At 50.9% G+C, this 17,680-nt stretch overlaps 5 protein-coding genes across 7 annotated transcripts in view; 1 reads left to right on the top strand and 4 right to left on the bottom strand.

Annotated features, from left to right (window-relative positions):
* Nucleotides 1-92: 92 nt before the first annotated feature.
* pdia8 (protein disulfide isomerase family A, member 8) lies at nt 93-4,810 on the bottom strand. Its single transcript, XM_068332516.1, has 13 exons — nt 4,186-4,810; nt 4,023-4,101; nt 3,669-3,786; nt 3,454-3,561; nt 3,254-3,383; nt 3,057-3,170; nt 2,455-2,580; nt 2,110-2,292; nt 1,924-2,032; nt 1,590-1,718; nt 1,412-1,491; nt 1,288-1,345; nt 93-1,209 (listed from the first exon to the last, which is right to left on the bottom strand). The coding sequence occupies exons 1-13, from the start codon at nt 4,344-4,346 to the stop codon at nt 1,123-1,125; spliced, it is 1,482 nt and encodes a 493-aa protein (XP_068188617.1). The 5' UTR covers nt 4,347-4,810; the 3' UTR covers nt 93-1,122.
* A 65-nt stretch (nt 4,811-4,875) lies between these two features.
* Nucleotides 4,876-13,000, bottom strand: gon4la (gon-4 like a). Of its 2 annotated transcripts, XM_068332466.1 has the most exons (26): nt 12,753-13,000; nt 12,219-12,388; nt 11,921-12,126; nt 11,748-11,822; nt 11,295-11,345; nt 11,164-11,217; nt 10,997-11,092; nt 10,820-10,912; nt 10,583-10,741; nt 10,298-10,508; nt 10,125-10,226; nt 9,995-10,035; nt 9,644-9,747; nt 9,330-9,516; nt 8,904-8,990; nt 8,650-8,827; nt 8,377-8,527; nt 8,154-8,301; nt 7,961-8,077; nt 7,242-7,889; nt 7,033-7,164; nt 6,718-6,915; nt 6,458-6,601; nt 6,122-6,348; nt 5,923-6,025; nt 4,876-5,836 (listed from the first exon to the last, which is right to left on the bottom strand). In XM_068332466.1, the coding sequence occupies exons 2-26, from the start codon at nt 12,361-12,363 to the stop codon at nt 5,741-5,743; spliced, it is 3,753 nt and encodes a 1,250-aa protein (XP_068188567.1). In that variant the 5' UTR covers nt 12,364-12,388; nt 12,753-13,000; the 3' UTR covers nt 4,876-5,740. The 2 variants fall into 2 exon arrangements, with proteins under 2 accessions (XP_068188567.1, XP_068188565.1); XM_068332464.1 differs by having other exon boundaries at nt 10,583-10,912.
* A 381-nt stretch (nt 13,001-13,381) lies between these two features.
* Nucleotides 13,382-15,758, top strand: LOC137607062 (tubulin alpha chain). Its single transcript, XM_068332526.1, has 4 exons — nt 13,382-13,502; nt 14,035-14,257; nt 14,334-14,482; nt 14,572-15,758. The coding sequence occupies exons 1-4, from the start codon at nt 13,500-13,502 to the stop codon at nt 15,541-15,543; spliced, it is 1,347 nt and encodes a 448-aa protein (XP_068188627.1). The 5' UTR covers nt 13,382-13,499; the 3' UTR covers nt 15,544-15,758.
* A 414-nt stretch (nt 15,759-16,172) lies between these two features.
* The window catches only part of ints3 (integrator complex subunit 3), an 11,881-nt gene continuing 10,373 nt past the window's right edge, over nt 16,173-17,680 (bottom strand). For both annotated transcript variants that reach the window (XM_068332476.1, XM_068332477.1), the window contains one exon: nt 16,173-17,680. This exon is cut by the window's right edge and continues 932 nt beyond it. The gene's annotated coding sequence lies outside the window, so the exon portion shown is untranslated.
* Nucleotides 16,173-17,680, bottom strand: part of LOC137607100 (C2 calcium-dependent domain-containing protein 4A-like) — a 1,584-nt gene continuing 76 nt past the window's right edge. Inside the window, exons 1-2 of the mRNA XM_068332596.1 lie at nt 17,615-17,680; nt 16,173-17,292 (exon numbers count right to left, since the gene is read on the bottom strand). The exon at nt 17,615-17,680 is cut by the window's right edge and continues 76 nt beyond it. Of these exons, the coding sequence (XP_068188697.1) occupies nt 16,736-17,290 (555 nt within the window). The 5' untranslated portion in view covers nt 17,291-17,292; nt 17,615-17,680 and the 3' untranslated portion in view covers nt 16,173-16,735. The remainder of the gene's footprint in view (nt 17,293-17,614) is intronic.

Genomic DNA, 17,680 nt, shown 5'->3' with positions numbered 1-17,680 from the left:
GGAATAAGATGATTGACAAGACGATCAACGAATCAAGTTAATGAGGGGAAAGCGACCCGTGGAAACACGAAGTTCAACCTTTTATGGATGAAAAGCAACTTTTATAAGGATTTTATGAATGTAAAACCACGAGTTTATTATTTTAGATGACTTATTAAGTATTTAAAAAGTCAATATTATTGACAAATTTGTGTTCACAAATACAGACCAGTATTTAAGGATCAGTAAATATTTAATTGAACATCTCTTTCAGCCTTGTCGTCAGTTAAATAAAGCATTTAACTCAATAAACGTAAAATATGAAATTGCCGTGTTTGACTTGTGATTCAAAAAACTTTAAAAAATTGTTTTCCAGAAAAAGTGACAAAAACCACTAGGAATACTTCACCATTAATTAATAATGTGGTTCCGTATTTAACATTAATAATGACATAATTAATTTTTGTGTCATTATTCTATGACTCATTTAAGCTTGTATTTAAAAAAGTGAATATTCGGTCACTTTTATTAAACACAAAACTTCCTCCAGTAACTCAAAACACATCCATTTGTCACCAAACATTTGAAACCACCTTGTAAGAAATAAAAAATAAATAACTTGATCCACAAACAACACAAAATGAACTGTATGTTTGTGCGTAAAATACACATGAACAAAAATCAGGGCATTGAAGTACAGCGGTGAGCAGCTCAGGAGAAATAAATCCCTCAAAATGAACAGAATCAGCAGGACTGGACCAGTCAATCATTATAGAAAATACACTCATCAATAAACATATTGGTTCTGATCGGAGATGTGACTCGCGGGTCGTCCGAAGGCAGCAGGAAACAGAGTGACGCTGTAATTCATGAAGGTATTGTGTTTCTTAAATATTAACTAATTCTGAATCAATATTACTATTGTTGTTTTGGTCCCGCCCACTCAATCCAAACATAAATAATAAATAAACACACGTTTTCGTAGGCAGTCTGGTGAAACCACTGACGTCAGCTATGAAATCACCATGGCAACACAGAGAATCTGGACCGTCTCCGGATTCCATTCCAGATTCAGGATTTCTTTTCCCATCCTCTTGTTGTGTCCGTTGTCATGGAGACCAGCTAAATTCCGATTGGCCGACATCAGAGTTCGTCCCTGCCGTTGAGCGACAAATCATGACTCGCCTCGCGTTTCAAAAACTTCAGGATGTCTCTGACTTCTCGGGCCCCCTGAAAAAAAGACATGGAAGATGCGGTTGCTATGGTGACATCGGTGTTGTTCCTATAACGACTGATGATGTAATCTACCTCGTATCGTACGGGTTCGTCCTTTCGGCCCACTGGAGCGAGGTAGATGGTGGGGAACCTGGGGACAGAGAGACAATGAAGACCAGCCTCGTCATCGGCGCGAGCGCGGCGACTCACTTCCTACCCGTGGACGTCGTAACCGTGGGGGACATCGTTGTCGACGGCGTTCATCTTGGCGACGACGATGTTGGGATTGGAGGAGAGCTAACGGGGACAGACACATTCTCTGATGAGGATCGTCCAATCACAAACTGACTGCTCCACGATGATGAAGAGGATGATGATGATGATGGTTAGCGTACCTTGTCAGCTAGCGCTCTGTAGACCGGTTCCAGTTTCTGACAGTGTGGACAGGACGGGGAGTAGAACTGGATCAGGACGTCTTTGTCCAGGTCGTTGACGACGGCATCGAAAGACTCAGCGACAACCACCTGTAGCCAAGTTAGCATTTTACCATTAGCAGGAAATGGAAACAATGGAATCAATGTCACCGTCATGCTATCATTAGCAAGCTAATGTGCTAATACAGATTAGCTTGAGAATAGTTGTTTGAGGCATCTTAAAGTCACTGATGCTAATTGATAAATTTGGGATATAAAAATTAAATTGATGACGTGTCTTCTGATTGGCTGACACCTTGACAGCGGCGGCGTTCCTCTCGGGTACCGGTTCAGACTTCACGTAGCGTTTGATTTGTCCGCTGAAGTAGTCGTCTAGGAAACGCTCTAGGGAGCGGCCGTCCCTCCTGAAACACACATCCATGAGTGTGTGTGTGTGTGTGTGTGAACAGGTGTGTGTGAACACACACACACGCTCACATACGTGAACTCCTCCCTCATGGTGAACTTGTGACCCAGTCGTGTCCTGATGGTGACGAACGGCAGCTCCCCCCCGTCTGACGTCCCCAGACCGAAGTCGTCCTCCAGCTCAGACAGGAAGTCCTTCTTATTGGCTACTGAAAACATCAGGCCCCGCCCTGCATATTTAGATGCGACTTTCATCACCCTGGCAACAAAATAAAAGGGGTGGGGCTTAATATTTAACATGTAGGTGATCGAGTGAATGTTTCTGTCGACAAAAGTCAGCGGACGCTTCAGGGCGCCCCCCGGTGGACAAACCCTGCAGGCAGACCTTCGGCTGTCCGCTGACCTTTGGCCACCTGCTCACCTGTTCCTCCAGTAGGCGGAGCCCCGCGGGTTGTGGAGGAAGTCCAGGTCGTAGAACGCTGTCAGGAGGTCCCGCCCCCTCAGGCGGTCCCTGTTCTCCACAGTCATGTGAGGGCACAGGCCGTAGCTACAGACAGACAGGTAGAGGCAGACAGACAGGTGGTGACGGGCAGGTGGTGACGGGTGGAGACAGACAGGTGGAGACAGACAGGTAGAGACAGAGAGGTAGTGATGTGTGCAGACAGACGGGTGCAGACAGACAGGTAGTGATGGGTGCAGACAGACGGGTGCAGACAGACAGGTAGTGATGTGTGCAGACAGACGGGTGCAGACAGACAGGTAGTGATGGGTGCAGACAGACGGGTGCAGACAGACAGGTGCAGACAGACGGTGCGGACACACAGGTAGTGATGGGTGCAGACAGACGGGTGCAAACATACGGGTGCAGATAGATGGGTGCAGACAGACAGGTTATGACGGGTGCATATAGACAGGTTATGACGGGTGCAGATAGACAGGTTATGACGGGTGCAGACAGACAGGTAGTGACGGGTGCAGACAGACAGGTGCAGACAGACGGGTGCAGACAGATGGGCGTCTCACAGGTTGTCCCTGATGAAGCGTCTCAGCGAGCTGATGGTCATGTGACCGTCGTGAACCAGAACGCCGTCCTCAAACATGTTGTCCAGTCGGGGGGGCCTGAACAGCAACACACACCTGACAGCACACACACACTGGTTAGGTTAGTGTGTGTGTCTGTGTGTGTGTGTGTGTGTGTGTGTGTGTGTGTGTGGACCCACTCCGTGTGGACGCCGTACTTCCCGGCCGTCTCCAGCCCGACGGCGTGAGCGAATCGGAACTGATCTCTCAGGAGAGACGCCGCCTTCAGGAACTCCGTCAGACGGGGGCTGTCTGCACCTGAGAACACACCTGAGCCCCGCCCACACGGTCACATGACCACACACTGACCACACGTGTCTGCTGTGACGTCAGAGCGTACCGACCACGCTGGCGTCGTAGTGCGTGATGAAGGTCCGGAGGTCTTCCTCAGTGTGAAGGAGGGCCGAGTCGGGACCCGTCTGTCTCTGCATGTGGTGGTAGATCCCATCTACACACACACGCGCACACACACACACATACACACACACACACACACACACACACGGTTCGACACACGCTCTGTATTCTGTTGTTGTTTGTTTGTTGTTTGTTTACCTGCAGTGCGTGGGCCGTCGTAGGGGGCGGAGTCTCTGCCGTTCCTGAAGATCTTCAGCGTGGGGTACCCCGAGACCCCGAAACGTGAACACGTGTCTGTGTTCACCGTACAGTCCACCTGTCAGCAGGTGTGAGACAGGTGAGCAGGTGTGAGACAGGCGTCAGTTATTACACAATAACAACAACAACAACACAAACACGGCTAGTTTATCAATAGGGCTGGGTGTAGACAGACAGGTGTAGACAGACAGGTAGAGACAGACAGGTGGAAACAGGTGGAGACAGACAGGTGGAAACAGGTGTAGACAGACAGGTGTAGACAGACAAGTGTAGACAGACAGGTTGTTGTCTCACCCTCGCCAGCTGGACCGCCCCCTTCAGTCTGGTCGCTGCCTTCTCAAACTCTGGAGCCAGTTTCTTACAGTGACCACACCTGAGCAGAAGAAGAAGAAGGTGAGGACAGACAGACAGGTGTAGACAGACAGGTGCAGACAGACAGGTGATGATGCTCCGTTACCATGGCGCGTAGAATTTCACCAGCATGGTTTCCTGCTCCGTTGCCAGGTAGTCGAAGTCCGCGTCCCCGAGCTCCAGCACGTCCCTGCGCGGGAACACCGCGGCGGGAAACCCCGCTAACAGCAGCGCGACGACCGGAAGCAGCTGGACGGAGCCCGCCATGACGGACGGAACGATCGATCAAAGAAAATGATTGATTAAAGGAGAGACGGTGGCCGCGAAGGACCGAGGAGCGACGGCGGAGGGAAGCTGGTGGGAATAAAAAACGCTTCCGGTCAAATTCCAAAATAAGACACACAAGTTTGAGAAAATTGGGGGATTTCAAAGTCCAAGACTTTTAATTTGAGCAGAATAAGTAATCATTTCCTTTAAAACACACTTTTGATTAACTTTATTGTGTAAATTCTTTTCATACGCGCTGCCTTTTGGTTTTTATTGTGAAGGTGACGTAACTGTTTCCGGTAGTAGCCTCGTCGCCCCTCCCCCACGTGTCAAATCGAGTGGCTTACCATAAAAAGACCGGAAAGCTGCTTCCTGATTGGTCCATAGTGGTGAGAGGCGGGAATGTAGACTTCTCATTGGTCTTCCCACCTGCCAATCATAGGTATCCGTTCACGCGAGTTAGAAATAAGACGTTTTCTGTTTATTAAACTCCTTCAGGACTGAAATGAGTTACTTTTTATAATCTATATATAAAAAATTATGAATTTTATTATTTGTCTTCAAAAAAATGTAATAATGTCATTTATTTGATCATTGAAACAAATTTTAATTGTTATTATGTTAATTAACAGTGCAAAAAATATCTTTTAATGTCAGGACTTGATGGACGAGCTACTTATTAGTTTAAGAAAAGCTGCAGCCGTGTTTTTCTGACGCTCCAGAGACGTTTGTGGTCTGAGTCAACCTTTAGTAAAATTAAAATTTAACCCAACTTTTCATTGAACAAACCTAAAACGCCATCATTTCAAACGTTTAATGAAAAACAACCAACAAATGTTTGAAAATCTATTTTATAGCAGCAAACAGTCGACCTTCACTCATTCTTATTCAATGTGAATACTTGTAAAACAACCTTCACTGATGTGACAGGTTGCTAGGAATCATGGGATTGATCAATACTGAAACAATTCCCAGAACTACTGAAATAAAACCCATTAAGATGTTCATATTATCAATTCCAGTGCAATTGTAAAGCATATTGTCCTTGTGAATTCTATCCAAAGTGACGTGTGAATCTGTGCTGGTGATGATTGTGACCTCTGACCTCGCTGAGAGAGGTCAGAGCTGATCAAGTAAAATAAATAATCAATACGTATAAATAAAGCATTCTGAATGGTGACAGAGTGAGGATCCAGATGTTCCTTCAAAGCTCCAGAACCAGAACCCTTCTGGAAAACAAACAACACAACAATAAATGCCTTCAGGAGAGGTTCTCCTCTGGAAAACCAGGTTTGAGAGAGTCACAGCTTGGAGGGGGGGGCTAACATGTCAGGATCAGCCCCACAGCAGCAGCAGATGTAGATTAGAGGTGAATGATTCAGCCTGCCTTCAGTCTAGAGCTTCTTCCTGATTGGTTCGTCCTGCCAGGAAGTAGACTTTTGGAACGCCGAGTGAAAAAGTGTCATGAGGTCATCGAATCGAACGCTCACCTGGAAAAACAACAGGAATCGTCCTTTAATGAACAATTACAGACTGAGCTTCTCTACCTGGACGCTGAGGCTACGCCCCCCCTCACCTGGTGGGCGGTCTTGTTTCCCAGCTGGGCAGAGACTTGTCTAAAAGTCTTCTGATTGGCTCCTCTCTGCTGACAGGCTGTCAGGATGGCGCGGTCCGCCTCGCTGGAACAGGAAACAGATTTAGCGATTAGCCTTGCTAGCTAGCAACCCACCCCCTCCAGCGGGCCGAAACAGGAAGTGAGACGTTTCTGCTCTCACCGGGTCCAGACCACCACTTTCTCTCCGTTCGACGTCGTCGAGATGTTTTTGGCGCCGACGTGTCGCTCTGACTCCTCTTCAGACGTCGGATCGGCTGACTTCCTGTCAGGAGGATTCTGGGACATGTAGTCTGTGGCTGTGTTATCAGAACCTGGGGTGTGAAGCTGCTGGAAAAACTCCCAGAATTCCTCCTGCAGGCTGGGGTGGTGCTGGAGAAGCGATGAGATCTGAGAGGAAAGACGAAGATTCTGATTGTTTTCTGTTTCACAAAATAAACCAACAAACCAATCAGCTGATTGGATGATGAACATTTAAGATCTTTCCTTCATCATCTACCTTCTTCATGTCCTCAGGTGTGGGGGTGGAGCTTCCCTGTAGCACAGACACCACCTGATGGTAGAGGGCGGAGCCTTCCCCCGGGCTCCGCCTCAGGAGTCGTAGAAACCTCCGACTGCGTTCAAACAGCTGATGCTCCAGCAGCTGGAAGACAGAAGCGACGACATCACACAGATGACATCAAACCGATGACATCACACCGATGACGTCGCACTGATGACATCAAACCGATGACATCACAAAGATGACGTCACACCCACCAGTCCACAGCGGCGAGCCTGTGGTCGCGTCAGGAAGGCGGCGAAGTCTCTGAGCAGCTGAGGCCAGGGCTGCAGGAGGCCCCTCAGCCGGTGGTAGAGGGCCTCCGGGGCCCCTGAGGGCCCCGCGGCCGAGAACTGATCCAACACCTGCAGGAGCTGCTCGGAGACGCCAGGAGACGCCTGCACTGCCTCGCACACCTGGACAGGAGACACACGGACCAATCAGAAAACAGCAGGGGGAAGCACCGTGGGTCATGTGATCAGAAGATCATGTGATCATGTGACTGATGGAGACGTGAGGCTGGAGTTTCTCACGCGGCGGAGATAATCCTGAGCAAACAGCTGATGGTCCGACTCCACTTCCTGCTCCCCTTCCTGCTCCCCTTCCTGCTCCACTTCCTGTTCCCCTTCCTGCTCCCCTTCCTGCTCCTCCTCCGGCGCTCCGTTCTGTTTTGGGTTCACATAATTATTATCAAATTCTCAAACTCAAACAAACATCTGATTTGCTCGTTTGTTTTCCTGACCTGTGATTGGACGACCGACTCTGTGGATTCTTCTTCTATGGATTCTTCTTTGGAGGCCGTTTCTTCCCGTTTCCTGCGTGACTCCGCCCCCTCTTCATCATCCAATTCGTCGTCACTTCCTGTCGAGGATTCAGACAGAGCCAGTCGGACGTCGCCCTCTTCTTCCTCCTCCTCTTCCTCACCATCAGCATCCAGCTGGGAGGAGGCGGAGCCTGCAGGTGAGAAGGCGGGGCCTCTGGAGGCAGGAGGCGGACTGAGGCGCCCCCCCCTCCTCAGGCCGGTGAGGGTGCGGTAGTGGCGGCGGATCGACAAGGTCGTGTTGACATGGGCGGAGCCGTCGTTTCTGGACAGGAGCACGACTTGGGGGGAGTGGGGTGTGGGAGGAGGAAGTGAGGAGGAGGAGTCCAGCTGCTGGTCGCCGCTGGGGAGGGGGGAGGAGTCAGCAGGAGGGAGGCGGGGCTCCTGGTGCTGCAGCACGAAGCCGATGCGTCTGAAGTCCAGGTGTTTGGGGAGGCGGGGGGGGTAAACGGTCCCCTGGGGGAAGCTGTAGGAGGCGGAGCGACTCTGACGTGGGGGCAGAGCCTCGGGGGCGGAGCCAGAGGGGTCGTTGTATGCTCTGATGGTGGGGTAAATGACAGGAAGGCTCCTCTGGAACAGAAGGAAGATGTTTAATCAGGGGGTGGAGCCCATCTCCACCTGACCTGGGGGGGTCCACCTACCAGCAGCCACAACGGCATGACATGCTCCTCCCTCTCAACTGGGGGGCGCCGTCCTGCCGGGTCGACGTGACGACAGGCCACCAGCATCGGCAGCAACACGCGTTGGTACCGGAAGGCCTGCAGACGACAGGAAGTCACACGCCGTCCCACCGCCGGACCCACCCGCCCCCCCCAGGACGGATCGGCGCGTTACCTTCACCACGTTGTCAGGGAAACCGGGTCTGCAGCACTGCAGGATCCTCCGTCGCACCTGGACCAGAGTCTTCCTCAGCAGGAACTGGGACACCAGCCGGGTGGGGTCCGCCGCCCCCTCCATGTTCCTGAGGCCGAGCACCAGCAGGCTGAGGACACACAGACAGGAAGTGAGTTAGACGGGGGCATCAACGCCCCGACGAGCCTACGGCGGCGGCGGTTACCAGTCCTCTGCTGCAGTAAAGGCGCTCGTCCTGCGGGGGCAGTAGAGGGCGGGGTCCAGGCTCGCACATGGGAGCAGCTCCGGGTACAGGAAGACCGCACGCGTCGCAAACAGCCACGCTAGCTCAGCAGGAAGCACGGGGTGGCAACGCACTGGACACACACACACACACACACACACACACACACACACACACACACACACACACCCAGAACAAAATGAAACGCCCGCTCTGACTTCAACCGGACTCCAGTGACGCCCGGCAGGAACTCACTGTAGCCTCTGGCGTCGGGCGGGCGGGGCTGCTGCTGGTGGCTAACGGGGGTCTCCTGAAGCTCCTCCAGCAGCTGCAGCGCCCCCTGCAGGTTGGAGGCCCTGAAGGCGCTGCAGAACCCGGGGTGATCTGAAGACATCAGCAGCTCGTCCCTCTGAGCCAACAGGTCCAGCTCCAGCTGACGGGGAGACGCCGCCGTCAGTCAGATTATATGTGTGTGTGTGTGTGTGTGTGTGTGTGTGTGTGTGTGTTACCAGGAACTGTCTGGTGGTCTCAGCCTCGCTGTGGAGTCTGTTCACTGGTGAACTCAGCAGGTGGATCTGCGTCAGCAGCTGGACGTGCTGACAGAGAATCAGAGGCGTTAAAGAAGCTGCTGACATCAGCAGCAAACAACAAAACAACCAATCAAATCACTGGATTGTGTTTCCTGATTGGTCTTTTCTACAGGTCAACGGGTTCCCTGGTTATAGGTGATGGAGTTATGAATGAGGCGCCGTCTACATCCCATAATATCTCCTCTACAGACCATAATAACATTAATTCACTGACAATGATGAAACAACAACGTTCATCAGCTTGATGTTTAAAAATCTTTGGAGTGGATTAAAAATCAGTTTCCTGTTGTGTTTCCTGTTTTGTTTCCGGTTGTAGTTCCTGTTGTGTTTCCCGTTTCCTCTCACCTGCTGTACCTGCTGCTGCAGGCGTCTCCTCTGGCGGCGGTCCAGCTTCAGGGAGTTCGGTTCCATTTCGCTGAAGCTGCGCGTCTGCAGACCGAGCCGCCGCCTCCTCCTGATGAACGCCAGCTGCTGTTTGACCGTACGCAGCTCCGTGATTGGTCCTTCCTCTGCCTCGGCTCCGCCCATTCGTCTGCGTGAGAACAGAAGGTCAGCAGAGGTCACCACACGACAGGATGCTAACCAATAATCCAGTTTGATCGGTCACCATGGAAACTATCCAACTCCCACCAGTCAGGCGGCGTGTGTGTGTTACATACGCGTCACGCTGCTCCTCAGGTGTGTGTCTTCGAGCAGAGGGTGGCTCCTCCTCTTCCTCGTGGCCTTCATCATCCACTTCCTGTCCTGCGAGGTCTTCCTTCAGCTGCAGCGTAACAGACCATAATAGTTTGAAACCGTGTAACCACATGAACACAACGACGGCTGTGATTGGTCGGTTCTCACAACCTCAACATCAAAACAACCAGAAGAGGCGTTTGTTTGTGGGTGTGGGGACACCTCATAGGGGCGGAGTCTCTCCTCCTACCACCTCCTGATTCGTTAATATTTAAACATGAATTCCAGCAGTGACCAAACCACATCCCATAATGCATTGCAGCATGGAGACGCACCGTTTCGAACAGCTCCTCCATCAGCTCGTTCACCTCCTTTTCTGCAGGACACAACAAACCGTCGGTTATTGGCAGGGACAGGAAACACTCGTGTCTCATTGGACGGCCGCGTGGGGGGCGGGGCACTGACTGGTGATGCGGACGGCCTTGTCGTCACGGTAATCCTCCAGGTCGGGCTCGTCGATGTCGGCCAGGAAGTTGTATTCTGGGTCGTCTTCATCGTCGCACTCCTCTGGGAGAGAAACAGGAAGGGTTTGTGACGGCGCCACACGACGACACCTGACCCCGCACTCGGCGACGCACCTTCGTTGTCCATCTCTGAGGTCATCAGACCTCTCAGCCAATCCGTCCAATCCCTGTCCTCGTGGGCGGAGCCGGAGTCGTACATGTCCGGTGTGATGTCAGGAGCTCGGAGCTCCGCCTCCAGGATCCCCAGAGGGACGTCGCGTAGCGGGCGCTTGGAGCGCGTCCGAGTCGCCATCAGACCCACGGCGTCCTCCGAGTCCGACAGGGGCTGAGGAGAACCAGTAAAACCAGTTAGACCTGAAGCTCTAACTGGTCTGGAGCTCTAACTGGTCTGGAGCTCACCTGGTAGGGCTTCATGCACACGGCCAGCTCCTCCTCGACGGCGTGGAGTTTCTCCAGGAAGGAGCTTTCGGTCGTTGCTTTGGCGGGGGGGGCTTTGGGCGGGGGAGGGGGTCCCATGGACTCGGAGCACTTCCTGAATCTCCTGCGGTGCTTCCTGGTCTGGACGGGGCGACGAGAGGAGGCGCTGCTACAGACGGTGCGGACAGAGCCTTCATCATGGACACACGGGTGAGTTACCTGCCAGGGGCTGCAGCTGTCGTCCTCCCCCCGGATCAGTCGACTCCCCCTGGGGGACGAGGCGATGCTCTCCATGTCGCTCTCCAGGAACGTCTACACACCGATCAATAATCGATCAATCACCTGATAGGTCCACACACACCCATCAGTGTCCAGTCTCACTGCTCTCAGCCTCACGTCTTCAGCAGTCTCATCTTCGTCCTCTTCATCAGGGCGGTACTCTTCATCAGAGGAGTCTTCCTCAGCCAGCAGGATGTCCATGAACTGAGGAGCCTGAGAGGGACGGGAGAACGCTTTAGGAGGACTTTGAGATGTTTGATGAAGTTCTTTTAGTGAAGCTTCACCTTATTGGCGTCGCTGGTCTTCTTAATGGGGGAGATGTTCCAGGCTGGAATCACCTGACAGGAAACGGTGCAGGTGAGCGAACGCCGGTCGATGCTATTAGCTTAAACGTTAAACGCAGAGACACACTCACCACTCCTTTCTCCACGACCTCTTTAAACTTGGCTCGAGTCATTTTGGGTTCCTGAAACGAACAAACTCGGGTTTATTTAAGCTCACTGGGTCAAACCCGGCGTTCTAACAGCACCAAATTCCCGCTACCGCCCAAAAAAATACCCGGAGGTGAGCTGACAGTGGGAGGTGTCAGATCACCTCCGGAGCACTGCCGAGGCGCCCTTGAGCAAGGTGCCGTCCCCTTTACAAAACTGCTCATTTAAGGCGCACCAAGAAGGAGCTCTACCTGCCACTCTACCTCCCTTGCATGCCTACAGGCCCCCTGTGTGTGGTTGTGTGTATTACAGGGGCCTCTACACATTAATATGCATGTGTGTGAGTGAATGACTAACAAAAACCTAGAGTGTGCGTTCTCAATCTCCCTTTGGGGATTATAACAGGGTATTAAAATTAAATTTAAAAAAACACTCACAAACACCGGGACAGCCTCCGTCTCGTTGATGGCCGCCTTCATCATGGCCACCACGTGTTCATTGGTGATCACTTCCTGTAGGTCAGAGGTCACACGACACACAGTCAACTCCGTTTGACCTCAGCACTGCTTCTATTGGCTGGTCTGAGGTCAGCTGGTCTGGACGGACTCACGTGGATGATGTTCCTGACGTTGACCGTCGTCAGGTTGTGCTGCTTGGATTTTGTTTCGAGTGATTGGTCCAGCTGTCTGTCAATCTCCAGGTCAACCACTGGCTCCTCCTCCTCGCTCTCTGAGGCTCCGCCCTCCACCTCCTCATTCAGAGTCCTCTTTCTCCCCTTCCTCCTCCTCATCACCTTCACTTCCTTCTGAACGTCCTCTGGAAGAAAAATGAGGAAGAGGAGACAGAGGAAGGTTGTTGTGTGTTCTCTTTCCACAATGTCAGGTGACCTCGTGGGGGGTGTCGGTTACCCATGGTGATGATGAGGCTGGAGTCAGTGGTGTCCTCCTCCACCAGCAGGTAACCTTCATCCTCGTCCTCGTGATGGGGGAGAGGGTGTGGTGCTGTGGTGCTCCCAGTGGTGGAGAGTTTGAGGCGTTTGCGGACCGAGTTCATTTCGCTGAAACATGACCTCCGACCTCTGAAACATCACAACACAAACCTACAGGATCAATATAACAATACTGTATTACAATAAAAAATATAACAGGGCGGTCACGAAGGGGTTAAATACCGATAATTAAATTATAAGTAGTGAAGTATTTGAAGTAAAACTAAAAAAAAAAGCCTTCACCAGTTAAATCCTGTTTTCAAATATCTTCAAAATAGGGAGGATTATTTTAGGATGACGTCATTATTAACAAATTAATTCCAGGTAACTCACATGAGGAACCAAAACAAACCAAACACGTTGTGTTAATGCTTCCTGTTAGCAATAAAACGAGCTGGAATTAAATATTAAGTCTGACTAAATGGAATTCATGAAATAAAAACATGAAATTTACCCAGAAATACTCTGAACCTGTCTGTGTTTATGTTAGCATCTGCTAGCTAGCTGGTGTTAGCCAGCTGTGGCTGCGGTTAGCGACCGGCCGGTGACTCCGCGATGCTACAGCTAACATGCTAAACCGTCCCCACTTGGCTAAAGGTTGACGCTAGCATGACGTCAGGCCGGCTGTAGCCGGGTATCCGTACCGGCACCGGTTTATACCGGCACACATCGGTACCGGACATTCTGTCCCGTTATCGTCAATGTTTCTAATCACCAGGGACACACTTACCCGCCACAACGTCACAACGCCTCGGTGAAAAACTACATTTCCGGTTTGGCGTCAGGCGCAACGGTGACATAAGCGCGCGACGGCGGAAGTTGTTGTTCCAAAAATGGAGAATATTATTTTTTTTAAAATATTAGTTAACAGAACATGGAGATAAAATATATATGTGTGTATTTTTACAGGTTAAATTTAATCTGCAATTAAAAATTATTCACTTCCTGAATGTCGAAGACGAAGGCGGAATCCTGTCGGTACATCCCCGGTCAAATTTTAAAATTAACCAATCCGAGTTTACCACGTGACTTCATAGTAACCAATCAGCAGTCTTTTACCGGGAAGAGGGTATTAAAAGACCCCGCCCAGAGAGCTTCGTAGCGGTATCACTGCGAGCGGGTCACGTAGCGGACTAACTGCGAGCAAATTCGTGTCTTTCTTATTTTTTGGACATTCAGTGATTCTTTTTCACCCGCAGTCATGGTGAGTACAAGCATGAATGTAGTTTTTCATAAATTATTCATCTGATTTGAGTCGTTCGCAGAGGTGAAATTACGTAAACTCGAAGGCTGACCGTTAAATAAACTGCGTCACAGACTGCCGCTCAGCAGGGCGTCGCTCAAACTCACCTAGCTCACTTTCACCCAGTTGATCAGGTTTTAACGGTCCTGTTTCCCGCCAATAACAATTATTCAGAAAGTAATACGTTTCTCGAACAAATAAAGCTTACTGTACTCATCTAAAACTAGATGCACGTTTTTATATCATTGTCTACGTTTAAAGATTTTTCATTTGAAATGATTTTCAAATGGTGGTGACGTCACTGACAAGCGAAACCGATCGTAAACTGAACCTTTTTTTTTTACTGTCAATAAAATTATACATGTGGTCACGTGGTTCGGTCAATTTGATCAAATCCTTTAATAAACTTGTGTCAAGAAATTCGCAGATGTTCTCAACATGCTGATGACTCCATTATATTCCATTGACTCTTCTCTTTCCCTCTTTTTTCCAGCGTGAGTGTATCTCTGTGCACGTCGGACAGGCCGGTGTTCAGATCGGCAATGCATGCTGGGAGCTGTACTGCCTGGAACACGGGATCCAGCCAGACGGACAGATGCCCAGCGACAAAACCATCGGCGGAGGAGACGATTCCTTCAACACCTTCTTCAGCGAGACCGGAGCCGGGAAACACGTCCCCAGAGCGGTGTTTGTGGACCTGGAGCCCACTGTCATCGGTACATCACTCAACCTGACGGGTTTTATTTCTCTCTGTCCAATCCAGCGCTTGTGTTGACGGTATTTCCTTTCCAGACGAGGTGCGGACGGGGATTTACCGACAGCTGTTCCACCCCGAACAGCTGATCACCGGCAAGGAAGACGCCGCCAACAACTACGCCCGCGGACACTACACCATCGGTAAAGAACACATCGATCTCGTGCTGGACAAGATCCGCAAAATGGTGAGCAAATTTAACCGATTAGTTTGACTCCAGAGTGTTAGCTGTTGCCGTGGTGCCGTGTGTGAGCACGCCTATCCTTCTGCCCGTAGGCCGACCAGTGCACTGGACTCCAGGGCTTCCTGATCTTCCACAGCTTCGGCGGCGGCACCGGCTCCGGTTTCACCTCCCTGCTGATGGAGCGTCTGTCCGTCGACTACGGGAAGAAGTCCAAGCTGGAGTTCTCGGTCTACCCGGCCCCCCAGGTGTCCACTGCCGTGGTGGAGCCCTACAACTCCATCCTGACCACCCACACCACCCTGGAGCACTCCGACTGCGCCTTCATGGTGGACAACGAGGCCATCTACGACATCTGTCGCCGGAACCTGGACATTGAGCGCCCCAGTTACACCAACCTGAACCGTCTGATAAGTCAGATCGTCTCCTCCATCACGGCGTCGCTTCGCTTCGACGGCGCCCTGAACGTGGACCTGACGGAGTTCCAGACCAACCTGGTGCCCTACCCCCGGATCCACTTCCCCCTGGCCACCTACGCCCCGGTCATCTCGGCGGAGAAGGCGTACCACGAGCAGCTGACGGTGGCGGAGATCACCAACGCCTGCTTCGAGCCAGCCAATCAGATGGTGAAGTGTGACCCCCGCCACGGTAAATACATGGCATGCTGCCTGCTGTACCGGGGGGACGTGGTGCCCAAAGACGTCAACGCGGCCATCGCCACCATCAAGACCAAACGCTCCATCCAGTTTGTGGACTGGTGCCCCACCGGCTTCAAGGTGGGCATCAACTACCAGCCCCCCACCGCCGTCCCCGGGGGGGACCTGGCCAAGGTGCAGAGGGCGGTGTGCATGTTGAGCAACACCACCGCCATCGCCGAGGCCTGGGCTCGCCTGGACCACAAGTTTGACCTGATGTATGCCAAGAGGGCCTTCGTCCACTGGTACGTGGGGGAGGGCATGGAGGAGGGGGAGTTCTCCGAGGCCAGGGAGGACATGGCGGCGCTGGAGAAGGACTACGAGGAGGTGGGGGCCGACAGCGCTGACGTAGAGCATGACGAGGAATATTAGACGCTCAGAATGTTCTCTGGCCGGTCGGGTGTGTCTGTAGTTTTTCCTCCATTTGAGTCACTTTGTTCACCGGTGAGTTGTGGAGGATGATGATGATGGAGAGGAAGATTAGTTCACCAGTTCTTTAACTTGTGTTCTCTGCTCTGTTTAAATGAGGGGCTGGACCGATTTTCTGTTTGTTCAAATGTTGAATAAAAGTTTCTTTGATGCATAAACATTTGTCTTCATTACATTCTTTCCTGCTGTTGGAGACGGTTTGCAGGACAACAGATATTAAATGTTACGCTTGACTCTGTTAAACTAGTCTATGGACAGTTCTTCTATTCACCATTTACCTGTTAAAATGGATACACACATTACCTAATCGGGTCACAAAAGGGCCGTCTCATAGAAGTGTAAAAAAAAAATTTTTTTCTTTCAATCCGTCATGTCTTTTCCTTTACTTCAGACCAATCCATACATAGTTTTATTTATTCTGTATGTTTATATGGAATTTGCCATTAAAACCAACAGATCACGGGTGAAACATGTCAGACAGTGTAGCTGGACGTCCTGCAGCTGAATGACACAAATCAAAAGCATAATATGGGACGTTCAGGGAATTTAGAAAATAAAAATGAAATTAATGGCACAATTTCACATATTTACTGGGAGAAAAACACAAAAATGTCACTTTTGGGCCCAAACAGTTCCCAAGGGTTAAAAATCTCATTTTTCTATTGAGTGGATGTTTCATTGATAACAGGAGCTCAGACCCAAACTTTAAAACTACAAGCCAGACATTAGTTACCTGTAATTATAAGGTTAATTTCTCTTTTTGTCCATATATGCACATAAATCCTCCACAGTGTACATCCCTCAGCAGGTACATACATCAAAACATTTCATGTTCAATAAATAAAATGTTATGTAGCTATTTTTGCATCAGGCATTCATGTTTAACTTGTTTTATGTCCTCGTTTCATTTCTTCTGTTTACTTGTTTACAGCTGTTGCTAATAGTTACCTTTAGTTCAGCCTTACGCCTCAAGTTATTTTATGTTATGTTTAAAGCTGATATAACATTATTAGGATAATCCGACAGCTCAACACTCTCAAGTCAGGATTAAGTCAGGATCAGAAGGTCAGGTGAACACGAAAAGTCTGATTTATTAAAAAGATTAAAAACAGAGACAGTGGAGGGGCGTGTCAGGTCAGGTGAGGCGTGTCCTCCTGTGGGCGGGGCTTAGAGCCTTCAGGGCAGCTGCTGGTTTCTTCAGCTCCTCCTTCACCTGCAGACACAAAGCCTTAACGGGCCGGAGGCGGCTCGCCGGCGATCTCCTCGGACCCGGAGGAACAGGAGGGTCCACCGAGTTCAGTGCCAACGGGTTGTGAAACAGCGCCTCCCCCTGGTGCATGCTGGGGGTCTCAGCCAGGACGGCGTGGAAGCCATAGGGTGTGGTCACCTTCTCCACGTGCGGCAGCGACATGGCCGCGCGTGTGCTCGCGTCCGTGTCAGAGCGGCGTTGACCTCTGACCCGCAGCGATGGCACCAACAGTCGGACGCCGCCGCCGGGTTGGTCTCCGGGGGGGGTCCCGTCTGGACCGTCATCGTGGTCAGACAGGAGTCTGGTCCGGAGCGGCGAGCGCCGGTGGAACCGAGGAGAGAGGAGGCGGAGCGGACTGCGTGGCGGGACGAGAAAGTCCGGAATCCGGTCCGGAGTCAGAACCAGAGTCTGGAGGAAGGATCCGGATCGAAGGGCCGACATGTCTGGAGGAGACGGAGGCAGAAGGTTAAGAAGAACCCAAAAAACAAAACCCCCCAGGAGAGTTTCACTCATACAGCATCAGGAAGTCTTTTGAGACTCCAGAATCGTCTTCAGGTGATTAGAGAACTGAAACAGCTTCTAGATAATGTGGGTTTAGCTTAATAAAGTTCAGCTTCCGTCATAAAACTCTGGATATCAGTGAAAGTAGTTTCACGTGAAGGTTTGACCTTCCTGGTTCGGGTTTGACCTTCCTGGTTCGGGTTCATCCACTTCCTGATTTAAAACGTTACCTTCAAACATTTTCTGCTGCTGGAAGCTTCTTACCTGCTCCTGAGGCTCTGCTGGTCTGATCACCTGACCAGGTGTTCTGCTTTATGAGCAGCAGCAGCT

Source organism: Antennarius striatus, chromosome 14 (genome assembly GCF_040054535.1).
Source record: "Antennarius striatus isolate MH-2024 chromosome 14, ASM4005453v1, whole genome shotgun sequence".
Classification (NCBI taxonomy): domain Eukaryota; kingdom Metazoa; phylum Chordata; class Actinopteri; order Lophiiformes; family Antennariidae; genus Antennarius; species Antennarius striatus.
Note: the sequence above shows the minus strand (reverse complement) of the source record. Positions and strands in the feature narration are given on the sequence as shown.